The following is a 16,849-nucleotide window of genomic DNA, read 5'->3' as shown; positions in this document are numbered from 1 at the left end:
TTATTTTTCGTTGAAATTTCCTTTTTGTGACAAGTTAAATACACACACACACACACACACACACACACACAATATGCACCACAGTTTGAGACTGTTAGCATCTCGGTATACATTTGATTGTTTGGAGTATTCGGAATGGATAAAGTAACATCTCAATTTTCATCATGGAAACTAGTAGGGAATGATTTATACATGACAGCGAATGTACAATGCCATTATGCGTAGCTTTATTCTCATGCTTAAACTTGGGTCTAAAAAAAATTATGTTTGATAAAAACGACAATGTCGGAATTCCAACAACAAATTGATATTTGAATCTGTGAATACATCGGAATCATACCATCAACGGCGCCTATTACTAAAGTAAAGTTATTGTTTAATTTGTTTTGTGAAACGCAGATTGCACTACACCTACCCCAGTTTGCGAATGGACACCCTGGTGCAATGATGAGGATAAAATCCTGCCATCAGACGAGGGCGAGTTTGAGTACGTCAAGGATTGTCGTAAACAGATGGAAATCTGTGACTATCCACTAGCTGCGGAATGTCAGATGGTAGACGAACCCCATTACGACTGGGAGTTTATAGGTCAAGACATGATATGTGATGTGGAGACTGGACTTGTTTGTAATCATACAAAAGAGCAGCAGCTATGTCTCAATTACCAAATCAGGTATGAGATGAATTCATTTCAGTTTTTATTCATTTATTTTTTCCATTTCCAACAGAAACATGTATATATTTTACAATGATTGAATACATGAAATACATCACAATGCATTAATAAAGATAAGTTTACGGAATAGTATAAGGACAGGAAAATGCTGGATATGGGGAAGAATGATAAATGGCAGAGCTTGTAGGGTGCATTTCCCCAACACCTAATACAACAGATGATATGATTGATATACTGTTGTACTAGGTGTTTCAAAAAACATTTCCCACTTTTGATTCTTGATAATTCATAAACTTTATATCAAATAACACTGTCATTGATATGAGTAATAGCTGAATAGTGTACAATTTGCTTGAAGGTGGTTTGAATATGAAAACATAAATCAGTTTCATGAAATCCATGATTAATTTCACAGTTAGGTTCCAGATTTTGCTCTATTTTCAACCCTCTGTACAAAATTTCACTTTGCACAGGGGTCAATGGGTGTGTGTGGGAGTGTGTGGTTAACACCCTGACAATGGTCCTAAACAATGGTTAGGGTTTGAATGCTTCATTATTTATTCATGAGAAATTCCACTATCACAACTAGTCTTTATTCAGCCTCTGGCAGTATCTGTGTAAAGTCAAACGCCTGCCGATACTGTCGTTGGGATTCCACAGTGCTCTCCCTACTTCTGAAAAATGAAATTACAATAAATACCTTCTGTTCTATCGTAAACATTGTGACAGGAGGCAAAGAAAATCAATTAGAGTATACACTTGTGTAACTGGAGCCTTAAATAAATCTACTGTGAAACATATCGCCCCAATGATAAATGCTGCTGAACTCTTTACCAAAAATGATTTCTTTTTATCAAAAAGCGAAAAATTTGTCAGACTATTGAATTAGTAGACAGTCGTATTAAAATGAGGAACTTTAGATCATTTATGCTTATTTATATCCCAAATTTAGTGATATGTGAAGCAAAAATTGAAAATGATTGCCAGCTGGAATGGAATGTGGTTTTTTTCAAGCACATGGAAACGTGTGCTTCCTTTTTCCATGTGCATGCAGTTTACCCTTTACCGTGCATGAATCCAGACTAGCAGTGCCCAGGGCAATCCACATGAATTATTGATTAAGCATTCATGTGCCAGGGAGCACGAGACTGACGCCAAGTCAACAGGTGGTTCAGGCATGTCCATTGTTCAGGGCCATTGTCAGCACACACTCACATACACATCATTGGTTCCTGTGCAAGGTTCAGTTTTTGTACAGAGGGTTAAAATTTGACCAAAATCTGAAACCTTAATTCAAAATCAATCTTAGATTTAATGAAACTGATTTATGCTTTCACATTTAAATTACCTTCAACCAAATTGTACACCATTCAGCTATTATTTATATCAATGACAGTTTTATCGGATGAATAGTTTTTGAGCTATTAATGATCAAAAGTGGGAAATGTTTTTTGAAACACCTAGTATATATGAACCGGAATTGCAAAAGGAAATAAGATATGGAAACCTGACTAATCCAAAACAAACCCCCTGAACAAATCCCTAGATAAATGATTCTGGCTTTGGCAATAAAATTGTCACTCACTTTCATTTTCATCGCTAATCCTTTTCTACCAAAAGCTGAAGTATGTGATGAATTTAAATAAAGGTGCATAAAATCTCCGAAGAAATGAAAAACTGTGAACCATCCTTTCAATTTTGTCTCATACCCCTTGTCTTAAGATTTTATTGCTGCAACACACCAACGCTGCCACCTACATGCTTACCTGAAACAACACCATCAGGAGAAACCACTACACCACCTCGTCCGGGAACAACAACACCACCTGGTCCAGGGACCACAACACCACCTGGTCCAGGAACTACCACACCACCTGGTCTAGGAACTACAACACCGCCTGCTCCAGGAAGTACTACACCACCTGGTCCAGGATCAACAACACCACCTGGTCCAGGAACTACAACACCACCTCCTCCAGGAAGTACTACACCTGGTGAAGAAACAACTACACCACCTGGTCCTGGAACAACAACACCACCTGGTCCAGGGACTACTACACCACCTGGTCCAGGAACTACAACACCGCCTGGTCCACAAAGTACTACACCACCTGGTCCAGGATCAACAACACCACCTGGTCCAGGAACTACAACACCACCTCCTCCAGGAAGTACTACACCTGGTGAAGAAACAACTACACCACCTGGTCCTGGAACAACAACACCACCTGGTCCAGGGACTACTACACCACCTGGTCCAGGAACTACAACACCGCCTGGTCCACGAAGTACTACACCACCTGGTCCAGAAACTACAACACCACCTGGTCCAGGAACTACAACACCACCTGCTCCAGGAAGTACTACACCTGGTGAAGAAACAACTACACCACCTGGTCCTGGAAGTACTACTCCACCTGGTCCAGGAAGTACTACACCACCTGGTCCTGGAACAACAACACCATCTGGTCCAAGGACGACAACACCACCTCCTCCAGGAAGTACTACGCCTGGTAAAGAAACAACTACACCACCTGGTCCTGGAAGTACTACACCACCTGGTCCAGGAACTACTACACCACCTGGCCCAGGAAGTACCACACCCCCTGGTCCAGGATCAACAACACCACCTGGTCCAGAAACTACACCACCACCTGGTCCAGGAACTACAACACCACCTGCTCCAGGGACGACAACACCACCTGGTCCAGGATCAACAACACCACCAGGTCCAGAAACCACAACACCACCTGCTCCAGGAAGTACTACACCTGGTGAAGAAACAACTACACCACCTGGTCCTGGAAGTACTACTCCACCTGGTCCAGGAAGTACTACACCTGGTCCAGGAACTACAACACCGCCTGGTCCAGAAACTACAACACCACCTGGTCCAGGAACTACTACACCACCTTTTGGTAAGACAGAAGCCACGAAAATTACCTAATGGCTGATAATCCTAATTTTCATTGTGGCATCTGTTTTGCATTGGTCAAGCCTCCTCTTGACGCTATACCCCCTGTCCATGGAAACCAGAAATTCTCTCAAATGGCCCTGTCTTGACCTTGCTATGAAAGTGTACTGTGTGACTTCTTATAGACATCCACATTCAATCGTTCTTTTGACGTCACATAGGGTTTACTCATGCTGGAGACATTAATTTCCACCCATCTTTTTTTTGCTTTCATTGTGCATCACAAAATCTTCTTATGTGGTAGCACGTCTGTAAATTTGGTTGAAACTTATCTGGAGGGTATCGAGTTCGAGTTCCTGCGCAGTTATTATTTTTTTTAATCTGTTCCAGATGAATATCTCAAAAGTTACATGCCCAATCGCTCTCAGTCGCGCATTGAATGGATTACTTTATTTGGTAGTCTTGAAAAACAAAAATCCCACTGTAGTTATGTTGATTTATTTTTCGTTGAAATGTCCTTTTTGTGACAAGTTAAACACAGACACACGCACACAAAATGCACCACAGTTTGAGACTGTTAGCATCTCGGTATACATATGATTGTTTAGAGTATTCAGAATGGATAAAGTAACATCTCATTTTTCATCATGGAAACTAGTAGGGTATGATTTATCCATGACACCGAATGTACAATGCCATTATGCGTAGCTTTATTCTCATGCTTAACATGGGTCTAAACAAAAATTATGTTTAATAAAAACGACAATGTCTGAATTCCAACAACAAATTAATATTTGAATCTGTGAATGCATCGGAATCATACCATCAACGGCGCCTATTACTAAAGTAAAGTTATTGTTTAAATTTGTTTATGAAACGCAGATTGCACTACACCTACCCCAGTTTGCGAATGGACACCCTGGTGCAATGATGAGGATAAAATCCTGCCATCAGACGAGGGCGAGTTTGAGTACATCAAGGATTGTCGCACACAGATGGAAATCTGTGACTATCCACTAGCTGCGGAATGTCAGATGGTAGACGAACCCCATTACGACTGGGAGTTTATAGGTCAAGACATGATATGTGATGTGGAGACTGGACTGGTTTGTAATCATACAAAAGAGCAGCAGCTATGTCTGAATTACCAAATCAGGTATGAGGTGAATTCATTTCAGTTTTTATTCATTTATTTTTTCCATTTCCAACAGAAACATATATATATTTTACAATAGTTGAATACATAAAATACACCACAATGCATAATTAAAGATAAGTTTACGGAATAGTATAAGTACAGGGAAATGCTGGAAATGGGGAAGATTGATAAATGGCAGTGCTTGTAGGGTGCATTTCCCCAACACGTAATACAACAGATGATATGATTGATATACTGTTATACATATGAACCGGAATTGCAAAAGGAAATAAGATATGGAAACCTGACTAATCCAAAACAGACCCCCTGAACAAATCCCTGGATAAATGATTCTGGCTTTGGCAATAAAACTGTCACTCACTTTCATTTTCATCGATAATTCTTTTCTACCAAAAACTAAAGTATGTAATGAATTCAACTAAAGGAGCATAAAATCTTCGAACAAATAAAAAGCTGTAAGCCATCCTTTCAATTTCGTCTTATACTCCTTGTCTTAAGATTTTATTGCTGCAACACACCAACACTGCCACCTACATGCTTACCTGAATCAACACCATCGGAAGGAGAAACCACTACACCACCTGGTCCACGAACAACAACACCACCTGGTCCAGGGACCACAACACCACCTGGTCCAGGAACTACAACACCGCCTGGTCCACAAAGTACTACACCACCTGGTCCAGGATCAACAACACCACCTGGTCCAGGAACTACAACACCACCTGCTCCAGGAAGTACAACACCTGGTGAAGAAACAACTACACCACGTACTGGTCCTGGAAGTACTACACCACCTGGTCCTGGAAGTACTACACCACCTGGTCCAGGAACGACAACACCACCTGGTCCAGGAACTACTACACCACCTGGTCCAGGAACTACAACACCGCCTGGTCCAGGAAGTACTACATCACCTGGTCCAGGATCAACAACACCACCTGGTCCAGAAACTACAACACCACCTGGTCCAGGATCAACAACACCACCTAGTCCAGGAACTACAACACCGCCTGGTCCAGGATCAACAACACCACCTAGTCCAGGAACTACAACACCGCCTGGTCCAGGAAGTACTACACCACCTGGTCCAGGATCAACAACACCACCTGCTCCAGAAACTACAACACCACCTGGTCCAGGAACTACAACACCACCTGCTCCAGAGACGACAACACCACCTGGTCCAGGATCAACAACACCACCTGGTCCACAAAGTACAACACCACCTGCTCCAGGAAGTACTACACCTGGTGAAGAAACAACTACACCAACTGGTCCTGGAAGTACTACTCCACCTGGTCCAGGAAGTACTACACCACCTGGTCCAGGAACTACAACACCACCTGCTCCAGGAAGTACTACACCTGGTGAAGAAACAACTACACCACCTGGTCCTGGAAGTACTACTCCACCTGGTCCAGGAAGTACTACACCACCTGGTCCAGGAACTACAACACCGCCTGGTCCATCAAGTACTACACCACCTGGCCCAGAAACTACTACACCACCCGGTCCAGGAACTACTACACCACCTTTTGGTGAGACAGAAGCTACGAAAATTACCTAATGGCTGATATTAACCCTAATTTGCATTGCAGCATCTGAATTTTGCATTTGAGAACCTAGAATTTGTATTTTTATCGTACCATAGGTTGCCATGTAAAGTTAGTCAGTTGAGGTGATTATTCTCTAGGTTTCTGCAAAAGTTCTGCCCCATTTCCTTCTTGGCTGTTTTTTTCTGCCTGTCAACATCTTTCTTAACTATTTTGTTTTGCATTGGCCAAGCCTCCTCTTGACGCTATACCCCCTGTCCATGGAAACCAGAAATTCTCTCAAATGGCCCTGTCTTGACCTTGCTATGAAAGTGTACTGTGTGACTCCTTATAGACATCCACATTCAATCGTTCTTTTGACGTCACATAGGGTTTACTCATGCTGGAGACATTAATTTCCACCCATCTTTTTTTTTGCTTTCATTGTGCATCAAAAAATCTTCTTGTGTGGTAGTACGTCTGTAAATTTGGTTGAAACTTATCTGGAGGGTATCGAGGTCGAATTCCTGCGCAATTATTATTCTTTTTAAATCTGTTCCAGAGGAATATCTCAAAAGTTACATGCCCAATCGCTCTCAGTCGCGCATTGAACGGATTACTTTATTTGGTAGTCTTGAAAAACAAAAATCCCACTGTAGTTATGTTGATTTATTTTTCGTTGAAATGTCCTTTTTGTGACAAGTTAAACACAGACACACGCACACAAAATGCACCACAGTTTGAGACTGTTAGCATCTCGGTATACATTTGATTGTTTAGAGTATTCAGAATGGATAAAGTAACATCTCATTTTTCATCATAGAAACTAGTAGGGAATGATTTATCCATGGCACCGAATGTACAATGCCATTATGCGTAGCTTTATTCTCATGCTTAACTTGGGTCTAAACAAAAATTATGTTTAATAAAAACGACAATGTCTGAACTCCAACAACAAATTGATATTTGAATCTGTGAATGCATCAGAATCATACCATCAACGGCGCCTATTACTGAAGTAAAGCTATTGTTAGGTGATACGCTATCAGCGTATCACCTATTGTGATTGTCAAAATCTCTCTTTATTTCTTTTTATTCTTCTTTCTTTCTGGACAATTTTGTGTCATCAATATCTCAAGAATGACATTACGGAATAACATGACATTTTCAGGGAACATGTCTCATGACAATATCTAGCCACAATAAGGTTTTCATGACAGTAACATATCTATGACGTCGTCTAGGCGCCATTTTGTGATTTTTGGACCATGTTACATGATCGATCATAACTTCATAACTAAAGGTCATTTCTGTATCATTTTTTGTGGACATAAAGTTCAGGTCACGTTCTATCTTACTTCTTTTGATGCTAATTACCTAGGACATCATTAAGTGCGCGTAAGCGCGCGTCAAAATTTTAAAAGGCTCAAAACAACTTTCCAATGGGAAATCTCGAAGTTTCAGACAATTTTATGCGTTTCAAACAATTTTGCGCGTGCGCGTCCGTCCGCGCATTTTCGCGCGCACAGCGCGTCAGCAACATGAAAATACACTTTTTTTGACAGATTTGGATTCCTGATACTTTGAGCAACAATATCCATTGATTTCTAATCGATTCCTACAAATAACAAAGCAATGCACTTGCGTCAAAGTTCAAATTTCGCGTGCGCGTCTATGTGCAAATATAGTGAAAAAACATGTCTTTGTTTATTTCGCCATAGCTCTTTAAAACGTCAGTTGACCCTATGTTTTCATTGCATATTACAAAAGCATATAAATTGGACATGACGTTTCAAGTATCATTATTTCCATAATTACATTATGACGTCATCATATCGTCATCTGAAATCAAAAAAGTGGAATTAATTTTTTTGAGGTACTGTTTCTGACATTCATTTGCTCGTATCTCTGTTGTTTAAGCTCAATATTATCCCAAATTCAGATATGTTGTACTTTGAACATTTGCCTTTCAAGTCCATGTCATGGTTTTGAAATTTGATGACGTCATCATGCTTTAAATTGTGTTTAAAGGTAAAGACGCAAAATCGGACAAGTTTACGTGTTATGTCTATGGGAGGTGATTTTTTTAGAAACCATGCATTGACTTGACAACGTTTAAGCACCTTTATCTCAGCTGATTTTGCTTCATTTCCTCTGAAACTTATTTATGTTGTAGCTGTGACAATAAGCTGCAGTAATCATGCATTTTATTCTTTGAAATCTCCTCATGAGGTTGACAATTTTGCAATTTAAAACTGAAAATGAGAATGGAATGCGGACCAAACGATTCCTGATTCATCTTTCACGTACATAAGCTTACGTTCCTCTAATTTTCTCGTCGAGACGTATGGTCGAGTGGTTAGAGGCGTCGTCTTAGAAACGTGAGGTTGCACACGTACGGGTTCGATCCTCACAAGAGCACGAAAGAAAATAATATATTTTTTTTTACTTTTTTTCTTCAATAGAGTACTACACCTTCGTCCATGTAGAAATCACGTTTGCATGTAAACACACCTATACGCACACACTCACACAGTATACCTTTGTTTTGCGTTGGAGACTGCATTACTTCGACTGCTGCAAAATTATAGTTTTGCAGGTTGGGCTTTTCAAACTGATATAGTATACTGTCACAACATGAAATTTGTTAATTTGTTAATGTTAATGATTCTGATTAAACTGTGACGAGTTTAAAGGGATAGCGTAACTGTGTGTAAAAATAAGGCAATTATAAGGATATTTTAGGGCAATTTGATAACCATGCCTATAATAATTTCATACAGGTACTAATGCCTGCCTCATATTCAAATGATAGATCGTCATGTCAATAGCAAACTGACAACGTACGATGAATGTGTTATATATTGAACAACTGTCTTTCAAGTCCATAACGTTCCCCATATTTTCCCGTCGAGACGTGTCGCCGAGTGGTTAAAGGCGACGTCTCAGAGACGTGAGGTTGCGGGTTCGAACCCCACAAGATCACGAAACAAAATAATTAGCTACTTTACTGTTTTTTTTTCTTCAATTTTGTATTACATATTCGTCCATGTAGAAATCACGTTCGTATATAAACGCACCTATACACACACACAGACACACACACACGCCATATCCCTCTTTTTTGTGTGTTGGAGACCACATTGCTTCGACTGCAGCAACATTTTGCAGGTTGACTTTGTCAAACCGATCATAGTATGTAATGACGACGACTGAGGTGTTGTACTTTGAACAATTTTCTTTCAAGACCATGTCATTGTTTTGTAATTTGATGACGTCATTACACTGAAAATTGTGATTAAAGGCAAGGTATCAAAACCAGCCGATTATAGGTTTTATGTCTGCGGGACGTATTTTTCCCAAGTTGCCAGAAATGGCATAGCGACCTCAGTCGTTACAAGGCCGCTTTTCCGTCTAGCAATGCAATAGATGTTCACACGGCCACGTTAGTTGAGTGGGCATTGACTTTCCCCCCGTTATATCTATACATTGTTGTTGTTTTTTTGTCTTACCATTTCCGTGGATGACCCGTGGTCGAGTGGTTACAGATACGGTTTCGCATGCACGCTCAATATAACTTCAAGGTGCCTATATCACATTCTTTTCTTTGTCGATCACAGATGACTGTCATCTCATGACCACAAGCGTATCACCTAACTCGTCCTCAATGTGACGAGTTTTCATGTCTCGTTTAAATTTGTTTATGAAACGCAGATTGCACTACACCTACCCCAGTTTGCGAATGGACACCCTGGTGCAATGATGAGGATAAAGTTCTGCCATCAGACGATGGCGAGTTTGAGTACATCAAGGATTGTCGCACACAGATGGAAATCTGTGACTATCCACTAGCTGCGGAATGTCAGATGGTAGACGAACCCCATTACGACTGGGAGTTTATAGGTCAAGACATGATATGTGATGTGGAGACTGGACTGGTTTGTAATCATACAAAAGAGCAGCAGCTATGTCTGAATTACCAAATCAGGTATGAGGTGAATTCATTTCAGTTTTTATTTATTTTTTCCATTTCCAACAGAAACATATATTTATTTTACAATAATTGAATACATAAAATACATCACAATGCATAATTAAAGATAAGTTTACGGAATAGTTTAAGTACAGGGAAATGCTGGAAATGGGGAAGATTGATAAATGGCAGTGCTTGTAGGGTGCATTTCCCCAACACGTAATACAACAGATGATATGATTGATATACTGTTATACATATGAACCGGAATTGCAAAAGGAAATAAGATATGGACACCTAACTAATCCCAAACAGATCCACTGAACAAATCCCGGGATAAACAATGCTATGTCTTATTTGCCAATAGTAGGCTATTGATTTCATTTTCATCGCTAATTCTTTCCTATCAAGAGCTGAAGCATGTAATAAATTAAGCCAAAGGTGCATATAATCTCCAAAGAAGTATAGAGCTGTAAAACATCCCTTTGATTTTTCTCTCATACTCCTTGCTTGTCTTTAGATTTTATTGCTGTAACACACCGACGCTGCCACCAACATGCTTACCTGAAACAACGCCATCCGAAGGAGAAACAACTACACCACCTAGTGAACAAACTACAACACCAGGTAGAGGAACAACAACACCACCCGGTCCAGGAACTACCACACCACCTGTTGAAGAAACTACAACACCTTCTAGTCCTGGAAGTACTACACCACCTGGTCCAGTGACGACAACACCACCTGCTCCAGGAACTACTACACCACCTGCTCCGGGAACTACAACACCACCTGCTCCAGGAAGTACTTCACCACCTGGTCCAGGGACAACAACACCACCTGCTCCAGGAACCACTACACCACCCGGTCCAGGGACAACAACACCTACTCCCGGAACTGCAACACCACCTGCTCCAGGGACAACAACACCACCTGCTCCTGGAACAACAACACCACCTGTTCCAGAAACTACAACACCACCTGCTCCAGGAACTACAACCCCGCCTGCTCCCGGAACTACAACACCACCTGTTCCAGGAAGTACTACACCACCTGCTCCAGGAAGCACTACACCGACTGCTCCCGGAACTGCAACACCACCTGCTCCAGGAACTACTACTCCACCTGCTCCTGGAAGTACAACACCACCTGCTCCAGGAACTACTACTCCACCTGCTCCTGGGACAACAACAACACCTGTTCCAGGAACTACAACCCCACCTGTTCCAGGAAGTACTACACCGCCTGCTCCCGGAACTACAACACCACCTGCTCCAGGAACTACTACTCCACCTGCTCCTGGGACAACAACATCTGTTCCAGGAACTACAACCCCACCTGTTCCAGGAAGTACTACACCGCCTACTCCCGAAACTATAACACCACCTGCTCCAGGGACAACTACTCCACCTGCTCCTGGAAGTACCACACCGCCTGCTCCCGGAACTACAACACCACCTGCTCCAGGAACTACTACACCGCCTGCTCCTGGAACTACAACACCACCTGCTCCAGGAACTACAACACCGCCTGCTCCCGGAACTACAACACCACCTGTTCCAGGAACTACTACACCGCCTGCTCCCGGAACTACAACACCACCTGTTCCAGGAAGTACTACACCGCCTGCTCCCGGAACTACAACACCACCTGCTCCAGGAAGTACTACACCGCCTGCTCCCGGAACTACAACACCACCTGCTCCAGGAACTACTACTCCACCTGCTCCTGGAAGTACAACCCCACCTGCTCCTGGAACTACAACACCACCTGCTCCAGGAACTACAACACCACCTTCTCCCGGAACTACAACACCACCTGTTCCAGGAAGTACTACACCTCCTGCTCCCGGAACTACAACACCACCTGGTCCAGGGACAACAACACCACCTCCTCCGGGAACTTCTACACCACCTAGTCCAGGAACTACAACTCCATCTTTTGGTGAGACAATAGCTACACAATTTTCCTAATGGCTTATAACAATCCTAACTGTCATTGCGGCGTTTTAGTTTTGCATCTGAAAACCTCAATTTTATATTTTACTCATACCGTTGGCTGCCATGTAAAATTATTCAGATGAGGTGACTTCCTGGGAAGTTTCTGCAAAAGTTCCGCCCCATTTTCTTGTTGACTCGTGTTTTCCATAACTGTATCCAGATGGGGGCACCCCGCTTATTTTCTTTAAGTAAAAGGAAAAAATTGAAAAGGGGCACGGGTGACCCCCTTTCATTTTTGAAGAAACCATCTTTGCCAGCTGATTGTAGTGGCAGCAGAAGCCTTTCTTTTTTTCGCTTGTCAGCTGGAATCCCGGAAGTGGCGTGAGAAAAGGAAAAATAGTGCGCTAAAGCGGATTTTTTATCATATTATTTTTCTTTTTTTTTTTTGCTTGTCATCCAACGAAACCCGGAGGTGGAACCAGATTTTTTTTCGGCGTCCCCCCCCCCCCCCCCCCTCTTTCGGAATTCCTGGGTCTGCCCCAGCTGTTTTCTGCCTGTCAAAAATTTCTTAACCATTTAATTTTGTGTTGCTCAAACCTCCTCTTGACGTCATTACTTCTTGTCCATGGAAATCAGAAATTCTCTGAAATGGCCCTGTCTTGACCAAGCTGTAAACTTGCACTGTGTGACTCCATATAGACATCCACATTCCAGACAGTATGAAACATATTATTTGGGATGCCCTCTCCTCGTTCTTTTGAAGTCACATAGGGTCTTCTCATGCTGGTAACATTTATTTCCAACCAACTGTTTTTTACCTTCATTGTGCATCACAAAATCATATTATTTGGTCATAAATATGTCATACCATGCCAGAGATCACGTCTGGAAATTTGATTGAAATTTAGCTGGAAGGTATCGAGTTCGAGTCATAGCTTAGGTATTTTTTTTTCAAATCTGTTCCAGATAAATATCTCAAAAGTTACATGGCCAATCTCTCTCAATCGCACAATGAACGAATCACTATATTTGCCAATCATGAAAAAGTCATCCAAATGTAGCTATAGGCCCTGCTCTCTTTATTTGTCATTGATATGTCCTTTTCGTTACAAATCACAGAAGAAAATTGCCCCACAGTTTTAGACTGTTAGAATATCGGTGTACATTTGATTATTATTTTGGAGTATTCAGAATGGATAAAGTAACATCCAATATTTCATCATGAAAACGAGGAAATTATACGTGACAGCGAATGTACTACGTGTTTCAAAAAACATTTTCCACTTTTGATCAATAAAAGCTCAAAAACTATTCATCCGATAAAACTGTCATTGATATGAGTAATAGCTGAATAGTGTACAATTTTGATGAAGGTAATTTGAATGTGAAAGCATAAATCAATTTCATTAAATCTAAGATTGATTTTAAAGTAAGGTTTCAGATTTTTGTCAAATTTTAACCCTCTGTACAAAAATTGAACTTTGCACAGGAACCAATGATGTGTATGTGAGTGTGTGCTGACAATGGCCCTGAACAATGGACATGCCTGAACCACCTGTTGACTAGGCGTCAGTCTCGCGCTCTAATTTAAGGCACATGAATGCTTAATCAATATGTAGATTGCCCTGGGCACTGCTAGTCTGAATTTATGCACGGTAAAGGGTAAAATGCATGCACATGAAAAACAGTAAGCACATCTTTCCATGCGCTTGCAAACACCACATTTCATTCTAGCTGGCATTCATTTTCAAATTTTGATTCACATATCACTAAATTTGGAATATGAATAAGCATAATTGATCTAAAGTTCTTCATTTTAATGCAACCGTCTACTAAAAGTCTGACAAATTTGTTGATTTTTCGATAAAAAGAGGTCATTTTTGGTAAAGAGTTTAGCAGCATTTTACATTGGGGCGATTTGTTTCACAGCAGATTTATTTAAGGCTTCATATACACAAGTATAATTTTTATACTCAAATTGATTTTCTTTGCTTCCTGTCACCACGTTTACGACAGATAAGGTTTTCATTGTAAATTCATTTTCACAAGTAGGGAGAGCACTGTCGCGACTCAATGACAGTTTCAGCAGCCTTTTGACTTTACACAGACACTGCCAGAGGCTGAATAAAGACTAATTGTGATAGCGGAATTTCTCAAGAATAAATAATGAAGCATTCAAACCCTGACCATTGTTCAGGACCATTGTCAGGGTGTTAACCACACACTCCCATACACACCCATTGACCCCTGTGCAAAGTGAAAGTTTGTACAGAGGGTTGAAAATAGAGCAAAATCTGGAACCTATTACTGTGAAATTAACCATGGATTTCACGAAACTGATCTATGCTTTCATACTTAAACCACCTTCAACAAAATTGTACATTATTCAGCTATCATTCATATTAATGACAGTATTATCTGATATATAGTTCTTGAATTATTAAGAATCAAAAGTGGAAAATGTTTTTTGAAACATCTAGTACAAAGCCATTATGCGCAGTTTTATTGTCACGCATGTCTGGGTCTCAAAACGTGGATATTTAACAAAAATAAGCATAGTGTCGGAATTCCAAAAACAAAGAAATCTAGATTTTCCCGGTCAATTTCATACTTTTGCCATTCAAGTTCCTATTCCAGGCATTTGATTTCACGCATTCCACACTCGCAGCACTGAATCAGCAATCAAATTCAAAATCCGGTCATTCGAATTCACTATCAGAGCATTCAAATTCACTGTCGGAGCATTCATATTCACTATCAGAACATTCAAATTCACAATCGGAACATTCAAATTCACTATCGGAGCATTCAAATTTAATAGAGGAACGCGCATTTCATCAATGAGCATTCAAATTCATGTCAAGCTGGCGACGGAATCTCGTCGGTCATTCGAATTCGTGAATAGGCTACCATGTTCCAAATAGCTGCATTCAATTTAAAAGATGTCCTGAATTTAGTTAGTTTTGATTTGGGGCCGTGTATGCATGTGTTTCTCATTTGGCTTTGAATATATTGGGATTTATGATGATTATTTATTTTGCAGTAGAGGTCCACCTGTTCATTTACAATTTTGAACTCGCGCTTAGCAAAAAGGAATATACAGGCACATGTCCCTCGGATTGGATATAAAATGGAGGTCCCATGTGTGAGAGAGTCACAACTCATGCAGGTAAAAGATCCTACTTCATTTATTCATCGCAAAGAGAAGAACATCCAACTGGACCCCATATAGAAGACCAGCTATTGCAGCTGAATATGGGTTATCCAGCCATCTTCTTTGATGGAAAATGAAACAAACAAACAAACATTAGGCACTGTCGGCCTACAGACAAACATAATACGGAGGGTTGGTTGACACTTTTGAGGAAAAAAAAAGACAATTTCGACTATATTGAAACTGATACATTAACATTTTATACGTCTTGTTAGTTGTGTATTGCTGTCTTATTGATTTACTTTTGCGGGGCTGTGTGAGATCATGGTGTGTCAGTTTGTCTTTAAATTGATGAATTGTCATTATGTGGTTGGCGTTGGGGCGTTGGCAGCATGCACTATCATCAAGAAATATGATTAAATTGTGGTTGTGTTGTTTGGATACACTGTTGATTGGACATTACAATTTAAAATTTATTGAGATGAAAAGCAAATAATACATGAACAGAGAACAATGTAGAACCTGTAAACAATCATAATTACACTACCATGCAAGCCTTCATAGGTTGTGTTGGCCCTTTTTCCTTTCTTAAAAGTCTACTCCATTTTCCTCGTTAATTTTATTGCACGAAGTAGGAACTTAATCGCCTAAAAATGAATTTGAACGCTCCAAACAAGCTCAATTGGACTATCACGTGACTATCGCAAGAATTTGAATGCACGAGTAGGAAAGTTGGTGCTGGCGTTTTGAAATTGAATGCCCAATCGTGAATTTGATTTCCCGAAAACAAAATTAAACGCCCATAAATAGAATTGATCTCTCGGATTCTGAATTTGAATGCCCGAATATTTTCGCGTGCGTGCGTTGCGTGAATTTGAATGCTCATTAATGAATTTGAGTAACAAAAGTATGAAATTGACCGTGAAAACTTATATTTGGATCTGTGAAAACATCATAATCGCACCATCTGCGGCGCCTATTACTAAACGTAAAGTCATTTTTAACATTTGTTTGTGAAACGCAGATTGCACTACACCTACCCCAGTTTGCGAATGGACACCCTGGTGCACTGATGATGATAAAATCCTGCCATCAGACGATGGCGAGTTTGAGTACATCAAGGATTGTCGTACACAGATGGAAATCTGTGACTATCCACTAGCTGCGGAATGTCAAATGGTAGACGAACCCCACTACGATTGGGAGTTTATAGGTCAAGACATGATATGTGATGTGGAGACTGGACTTGTTTGTAATCATACAAAAGAACAGCAGCTGTGTCTGGATTACCAAATCAGGTATGAGATCTATTCATTTTTTTTTTCATTAGAAACATTTGAATATTTTACATAGATTACATCACAATGCACAATTACAGATACGTTTACAGATGTTATATGTGTCCGAAAATGCTGGAAATGGGGAGGAATGTTAAAAGGCAGCTCCTTTAGGGTGCATTCCCACAAAACGTAATACAACAGATGATATGATTGGTATA

At 40.6% G+C, this 16,849-nt stretch overlaps 1 protein-coding gene across 21 annotated transcripts in view; it reads left to right on the top strand.

Annotated features, from left to right (window-relative positions):
* Positions 1 to 16,849, top strand: part of LOC139726523 (uncharacterized) — a 48,522-nt gene that overhangs the window by 15,218 nt on the left and 16,455 nt on the right. For 10 of the 21 annotated variants that reach the window (XM_071637488.1, XM_071637487.1, XM_071637485.1 and 7 more), the window contains 7 exons: positions 400 to 673; positions 2,399 to 3,594; positions 4,473 to 4,746; positions 5,248 to 6,290; positions 9,999 to 10,272; positions 10,778 to 12,201; positions 16,376 to 16,649. In XM_071637488.1, the coding sequence (XP_071493589.1) occupies positions 400 to 673; positions 2,399 to 3,594; positions 4,473 to 4,746; positions 5,248 to 6,290; positions 9,999 to 10,272; positions 10,778 to 12,201; positions 16,376 to 16,649 (4,759 nt within the window). The remainder of the gene's footprint in view (positions 1 to 399; positions 674 to 2,398; positions 3,595 to 4,472; positions 4,747 to 5,247; positions 6,291 to 9,998; positions 10,273 to 10,777; positions 12,202 to 16,375; positions 16,650 to 16,849) is intronic. The other 11 variants (XM_071637503.1, XM_071637505.1, XM_071637489.1 and 8 more) reach the window with 10 other exon arrangements.

This window comes from Diadema antillarum, unplaced genomic scaffold (genome assembly GCF_040938485.1).
Source record: "Diadema antillarum isolate AM-2024a unplaced genomic scaffold, OU_Dant_1.0 seq00000086_RagTag, whole genome shotgun sequence".
Lineage (NCBI taxonomy): Eukaryota > Metazoa > Echinodermata > Echinoidea > Diadematoida > Diadematidae > Diadema > Diadema antillarum.
The sequence above is the reverse complement of the archived record's forward strand: the minus strand, read 5'-3'. Positions and strand labels throughout refer to the sequence as shown.